The 7,444-nt window shown below is 47.1% G+C and overlaps 1 protein-coding gene across 1 annotated transcript; it reads left to right on the top strand.

Annotated features, from left to right (window-relative positions):
* Nucleotides 1–506: 506 nt before the first annotated feature.
* On the top strand, nucleotides 507–4,814 carry LOC311129240 (uncharacterized protein; the record flags this gene model as incomplete). Its single annotated transcript, XM_084161538.1, has 5 exons — nucleotides 507–616; nucleotides 749–794; nucleotides 928–1,031; nucleotides 1,174–1,308; nucleotides 4,802–4,814. The coding sequence occupies 5 exons, from the start codon at nucleotides 507–509 to the stop codon at nucleotides 4,812–4,814; spliced, it is 408 nt and encodes a 135-aa protein (XP_084017664.1).
* Between the last annotated feature and the right edge of the window lie 2,630 nt (nucleotides 4,815–7,444).

Genomic DNA, 7,444 nt, shown 5'->3' with positions numbered 1-7,444 from the left:
TCCTGTTATCTCTAGAGCATCCCGTATATTTATAGCGCTTCATTTCATCCCCCTCTGACCATGGATAGGGTTGGGAGCATTCCTGAGTTCACTTATGGTCCCACTAAGGTAATCTTAGGAGATATTCCTTTTGGCATACTGTAAATGCCTGTGCATAATGTACCTAATAAAGCATAATTATTTTAATTATCTTCAAAGGAATTCTGTAGAAGCAGCCTTTATTTTCAGACTCTGCAGGCCTGCTGGGAGGAAGCATATTACAATAAACAGGTAAGATTCATCCCACAAAAACAGTAACCACAGAAAAAAAGAGATAGATTTAATCCCAAAACAAGAGTTTTATTTCAAGACAGTTTAGAGAAGATGGTCATAAGAGTTTTTAATATCACTTGCAAATTGTGAGACATGAGCAGTTGTGAAATGTTGCGAGAGGCCCTTCTGAAAGCACATTATATGGTCTTTAGTGGCACGGTCTCACACCTTACCTCATCTTGCAGAAGAAGCTCATGGTCCACTATCTGCTGCTCCAGAGTCGAGGCCAGGTCTCGCCCCATGTCACCATGGAGCACATGAGCGACTGGCTGGTGTCTCAGGGCAAAAAATCCCTTAGGGAGAGGTGAGTACCACGTCAGCTCTCACCTTCACTGCCATTCTCTGTCACCAGCAGCACTCCAGGAGGTGTGGGTAAAATAAACAACAGATAAATAGGAAGCCAGGAAAGTTGAAATGCTTTGTGTTTTATTTGAAGGGTGTGGAAGGAAACCCTGGAGGAGGGGAACGAACTCGCTCGGCTGGTAAGAGAATGAGAGTTAGAGACTTAGACTATCAGTCAGTGAGCTCCTTTCTAGCCTTTCAACAACTAGTCAGTACAGCAGAATATATCTGTTGTGAAATTACACTAATGGGACTTCCTGTTTCCTACGGCAGACCTGGGAAGTAAACACCTGCCTAAAAATGATTGACATGGAGCACAAGGCTGTCTGCAAGCTCCGCCGCTCTATGCACACCACCTCTCCAGCTGGAGCTGACATGTGAGTTCCATGTACTGCCCCGCATACGGCTTGCTCCATTCATCTACACATCTGGAGCTATGCAGAAAATAACTAGGGCAGTGTTCTCTGTGTGAACATTGCACATCGTTTAGCTTTCTCTGCTGCTTTTTGTTGATTTCAGCGACCCCAAGGTCCACATCATCGTGGAGAGAGCTGTGAGGAGCATTCTGGACAAGCTGTCCAATAAGCCCTGTAGCAACCTGCTCAGCGCATCCCAGGTGGTGGTGGAGCTGGTGCCCAGGATCCTCCTGGCCCTGTGGCTTCAGCCAGAGGAAGGCCATTCAGATCACCCCATCCTCCTAAGCGGGATGGCTGTGAGTATGGTGGTGGCCGTAGGGGAGAAGCTCTCCAACACGTTGAAGGCCTCTTCTCCTCACACCCCTTTCTCCCGGGCTGCTGCTTTTGACTCTGTGAGGTCGATCCTCGGGAGAATCAGCCAGTCCTTCTCCCTGGATGACCTCAAGACCCCTTTTTTTATGAGCTCTGTCTGTGCCTTTGTGGCGGACGAGGTGAAAAGCTACTTCCAGCCTACTGCAGACACCCTGCGAGTTCCCCCTGTCCTAGTGGTGGCCTTCTCCGCCACACTACCAGCTGATATCCAAGCAGGTGAGTAGCACTCATAGAAAGCACTCTGACAGATGCCTTTTGTCATGACATCCTGGTGCCTTGTAGTAGTAGAGCCAATCAGGATTTTAATTGTCACCCCTAACACAGATGCAGACCAGGCTTCTTCCCACCTGGAGGTTGTGGAAATCCCCCATAACACAGAGGCAGACCCAGCTTCTTCCCACCCGGAGGTTGTGGACATCACCCCTAACACAGAGAAAGACCCGGCTTCTGCCCACCTGGAGGTTGAGGGATTAACCCCTAACACAGAGTTTGACCCAGCTTCTCCCCACCTAGAGGTTGTTGACATCACCCGTAGCAGAGAGGAAGACCCGGCTTCTTCCCACATAGTGGTTTTGGACATCACCCCTAACACAGAGGCACACCTGGCTTCTTCCCACCTGGAGGTTGCTGACAAAACCCGTAGCACAGAGGCAGACCCGGTATCTTCCCACCTGGAAGTTGAGGACATCACCCCTAACACAGAGGCACACCTGGCTTCTTCCCATCAGGAGCTTGTGGACATCACCCCAAACACAGAGGCAGACCCGGCTTCTTCCCACCTAGAGATTGCGGACATCAACCCTAACAAAGAGGCACACCTGGCTTCTTCCCACCTGGAGGTTGTGAACGTCACCCCTAACACAGAGGCTGAGACGGCTTCTACCCACCTGAAGTTTGTGGACATCACCCCTAACACAGATTCAGACCCTGCTTCTTCCCACCGTATGGTTGTTGACATCACCCATAACTCAGAGGCAGACCCAGCATCTTCCCACCTGGAGGTTGTGGACATCACCCCTAAAACAGAGGCAGACCCGGCTTCTTCTCACCTGGAGGTTGTGGACATCACCCCTAACAAAGAGGCACACCTTGCTTCTTCCCACCTGGAGGTTGTGGACATCACCCCTAACACAGAGAAAGACCCGGCTTCTGCCCACCTGGAGGTTGAGGGAATCACACCTAACACAGAGTTTGACCCAGCTTTTCCCCACCTAGAGGTTGTTGACATCACCCGTAGCAGAGAGGCAGACCCGGCTTCTTCCCACATAGTGGTTTTGGACATCAACCCTAACACAGAGGCACACCCGGATTCTTCCCACCTGATGGTTGTGGACATCACCCTTAACACAGAGTCAGAGCCGGCATCTTCCCACCTAGTGGTTGTGGACATCACCCCTAACACAGAGCCACACCTGGCTTCTTCTCACCTGGAGGTTGTGGACATCAACCCTAACACAGAGGCAGACCCGGCTTCTTCCCACCTAGAGGTTGTTGACAAAACCCGTAGCACAGAGGCAGACCCGATATCTTCCCACCTGGAGGTTGAGGACATCACCCCTAACACAGTGGCAGACCCGGCTTCTTCTCACCTGGAGGTTGTGGACATCACCCCTAACAAAGAGGCACACCTGGCTTCTTCCCACCTGGAGGTTGAGGACATCACCCCTAACACAGACGCAGACCCAGAATATTCCCACCTGGAGGTTGTGGACATCACCCCTAACACAGAGTCAGACCCTGCTTTGTCCCACCGTATGGTTGTTGACATCACCCATAACTCAGAGGCAGACCCAGCATCTTTCCACTTGGAGGTTGTGGACATCACCCCTAACACAGAGGCTGAGACGGCTTCTACCCACCTGAAGTTTGTGGTCATCACCCCTAACACAGAGTTAGACCCGGCTTCCTCCTATCAGGAGGTTGTGAAAACCACCCCTAACACAGAGGCAGACCCGGCTTCTTCCCACCTGGAGCTTGTGGACATCACCCCAAACACAGAGGCAGATCCTGCTTCTTCCCACCTGGAGCTTGTGGACATCACCCCTAACACAGAGGCAGACCCGGCTTCTTCCCACCTAGAGGTTGTGGACATTACCCCAAACAAAGAGGCAGATCCTGCTTCTTCCCACCTGGAGCTTGTGGACATCACCCCTAACACAGAGGCAGATCCTGCTTCTTCCCACCTGGAGCTTGTGGACATCACCCCTAACACAGAGGCAGACCCGGCTTCTTCCCACCTAGAGGTTGTGGACATCACCCCTAACACAGAGGCAGATCCTGCTTCTTCCCACCTGGAGCTTGTGGACATCACCCCTAACACAGAGGCAGACCCGGCTTCTTCCCACCTAGAGGTTGTGGACATCACCCCTAACACAGAGGCAGATCCGGCTTCTTCCCATCTGGAGCTTGTGGACATCACCCCAAACACAGAGGCAGACCCGGCTTCTTCCCACCTGGAGCTTGTGGACATCAACCCTAACACAGAGGCAGACCCGGCTTCTTTCCACCTAGTTGTTGTGGATATAACCTTTAACCCAGAGGCAGACCCGGCTTATTCCCAGCTGGAGGTTGTGGAAATCACCCCTAACATAGAGGCAGACCCGGATTCTTCCCAACGTAAGGTTGTGGACATCACCCCTAATACAGAGGTAGACCCGGCTTCTTCTCACCTGGAGGTTGTGGAAATCACCCCTAACAAAAAGGCAGAACCCGTCTCTTCCCACTTGGAGATTGTGGACATCACCCCTAACACAGAGGCAGACCCGGCTTGTTCTCAGCTGGAGGTTTTGGACCTCACCCCTAACACAGATGCATGCCCGGCTTCTTCACTCTTGGAGGTTGTGGACGTCACACCTGAAGAAAAGCCTCTCATGGTGGCCGTCTACGCCACTCTGCCATCTGACATCCAAGCAGGTGAGTAAGACCTATAGAAAGCACTCTGACAGGTGTCGTTCATCATGATAACATGTAAAGTGTTGGTCCCATGTTTCATGAGCTGAAATAAAAGATCCCATTCAACTGGCCAGTGTTTAGAACCTATGGTTTGCATTTATTTACATTCTGTCCCGCTTTTGTCCCTTTCCAGAGGATGTTGCTGTGGTCACCCCCGACATCACCCCACACGTCACCAAGGACGTGACCCTGGATGTTCCATGCAGGGCGAGGAAAGGGGCAGTCCAGCGTTTTTTTTGCAGGCTTTGGAGGGCAGTGTGCTGCTGCGCTTGCCACAAGGAAGAGGAGGAACAATATTAATTATTCATTAGACCAGAAACAGGATTGAACCATAGACCATTAAATTATTTGCATTATAGTTGCCTTCAATTCTGATTTTCTTCTGTTTACTTCTTAATTCATTTCAGAACATTTCTCTAAACTTTGTGGAGTAGGTTGTGTAAATAAGTGGGAAACATCCCAATCCCAATTTTAATGGTTTTAATAATTTTTTTAATGTATTATTTGACAAAAAAGTCGAGGGCGCTCAACCAACATTGAGTCGAGGTGCAACCAAAAACTTAAATCATCATAGAAAACTCTTTCTCACTATTAAAAATGCATTGTTTTATTTAAGCAAGGTTAAAATATTAACGTTTTTGCCTAGTCTATGACTATATGCAAGTTGTGTTTGCCCAGTTAAAAGGGGGAGCCAGACTCACCCTGGTTCTTGAGAGTTGCAGACACTGAATAATTATCATTTGAAATAAATGGCACTTTTCAAGTCTTGACTAAATATCTTTAATGAATATGAATTAAACATTTTATTTTATTTTTTTATTTCAAGTTCTCGTTTACAACTGCGACCTGGCCAAGATAAAGCAAAGCAGTTCGATAAAAACAACAACAACACAGAGTTACACATGAGATAAACAAAACATACAGCCAATAACACAATATAAAATCTATATACAGTGTTTGCAAATGTAATAAGTTATGGAGGTAAGGCAATAAATAGGCCATAGTGCAAAATAATTACAATTTAGTATTAACACTGGAGTGATAGATATGCAGAAGATGATGTACAAATAGAGATACTGGGGTGCAAATGAGCAAAATAAATAACAATATGGGGATGAGGTAGTTGGGTGGGCTAATTACAGATGGGCTGTGTACAGGTGCAGTGATCGGTAAGCTGCTCTGACAACTGATGCTTAAAGTTAGTGAGGGAGATTAAGAGTCTCCAGCTTCAGAGATTTTTGCAGTTCGTTCCAGTCATTAGCAGCAGAGAACTGGAAGGAATGGTGGCCAAAGGAGGTGTGATATACCTGCTGGAGCGCATACCATGGGTGGGTTTTGCTATGGTGACCAATGACTTAAGATAAGGCGGGGATTTGTGTAGCAGAGATTTATAGATGACCTGGAGCCAGTGGGATTGGCGACGAATATGTAGAGGAGAATAAGGCAACCTCAGAGTTACATTCAAGGATACTTTATTGACATACATGGATGAAATGGACATGGAAAGGTAGTGGAATGATAGTGGTCCTGTAATGGACAGATAACAGGGGTAATGAATATGCACAATAACTGATAGCACAAGTTGAGCAACAATGCTATTAACAAAGGAAGGGCTGTATTAATGGCATAATGCTACCTGCGGAGTATTACACAACACAGTAAACACAGAGAGGCAACTTACAATAGGCAATGGTAGTAACTATAAAGAACAACAAGCAAGAATGATATACATGTTACAAACTCACTTTGTGCACGTACACTATCCCACGGTATCTCTGTGCATTCAAATTGTCATCGATAAAATGCAATTGTGTTCATTGTCCGTAGCTTATGCCTGCCCATACCATAACCCCACTGCCACCATGGGGCATTCACAACGTTGACATCAGCCAACAGCTCGCCCATACGCTGCTTTACAAGTGGTCTGAAGTCGTGAGGCCAGTTAGAAGTACTGCCAAATTCTCTAAAGCCGCCTTGGCTTATGGTTGAGAAATTAACATAAACGTATCTGGCAACAGCTCTGGTGGACATTCCTGCAGTCAGTAAGCCAATTGCACGCTGCCTCAAAACTTGAAACATCTGTGGCATTGTGTTGTGTGACAAAACTGCACATTTTAGAGTGGCCTATTATTGTCCTCAGCACAAGGTGTGTGTGTAATTACCATGCTGTTTAATCAGCTTCTTGATATGCCAATTTGTCAGGTGGATGGATTATCTTGGCAAAGGAGAAATGCTCGCTTACAGGGATGTAAACAAATTTGTGCACACAATTTGAGAGAAATAAGCTTTTTGTGCGAATCGAACATTTCTGGGATCTTTTATTTCAGCTCGTGAAATATGGGACCAACACTTTACATGTTGCGTTTATATTTTTGTTCAGTGTAGATATTAGGTTGGGAGATTGGGATCCTATCTGGGCTAGCTAAAGCCAACTTCATGATTAGTAGTATGACAGAGAAAAAATTCATTCATTCAGGTCTGGTACTGTTCCTACCATATAGATCAGGGATGGACAATTCCAGTCCTCGGGGGCGGAGTGGTGTCACACTTTTTCCGCACACTCTAGGAGCTCAGATGCAATAATTTAATAACCTAATAACCAACGTTTCGACAGACAAGCTGTCTTCATCAGGGTATTGTCGTGTATTAGGATTATGTCTTTGTTAATGGTTTTAAGTGGAACTGAAAGAATGTTGTTTTTGTTAGTTCAAAAGTAGTCAGTTGTAGGGTGACGCCCCAGGGGAGACGGGTGATTGGACCGCAGAGGGAGCAACCCATATTTTCCCATTGTTTATAAGTATATGCTGGGGGCACAGGAAAGCAGAGCAGCCATTAGAATTCGAGGACACTGCTCTCCAGACCCTGCAAGTCTGTAACTCATGCTGGAAGCTTGTGATATGAATAAAACTTATGATCCAGGTTCAGTATGAGCGGACTCCTTTGTTTATCAGCAATAATTGCCAGCATTTACTCGATACGACAGTATCCTGACGTTGGTTATTAGGTTATTAAATTATTGCATCTGAGCTCCTAGAGTGTGCGGCTCTCCT

The sequence above is a fragment of the Coregonus lavaretus genome, assembly GCF_964263955.1.
Source record: "Coregonus lavaretus genome assembly, chromosome: 5".
NCBI classification, from domain to species: Eukaryota; Metazoa; Chordata; class Actinopteri; order Salmoniformes; family Salmonidae; genus Coregonus; species Coregonus lavaretus.
This window is presented reverse-complemented; position numbering and strand designations above follow the sequence as displayed.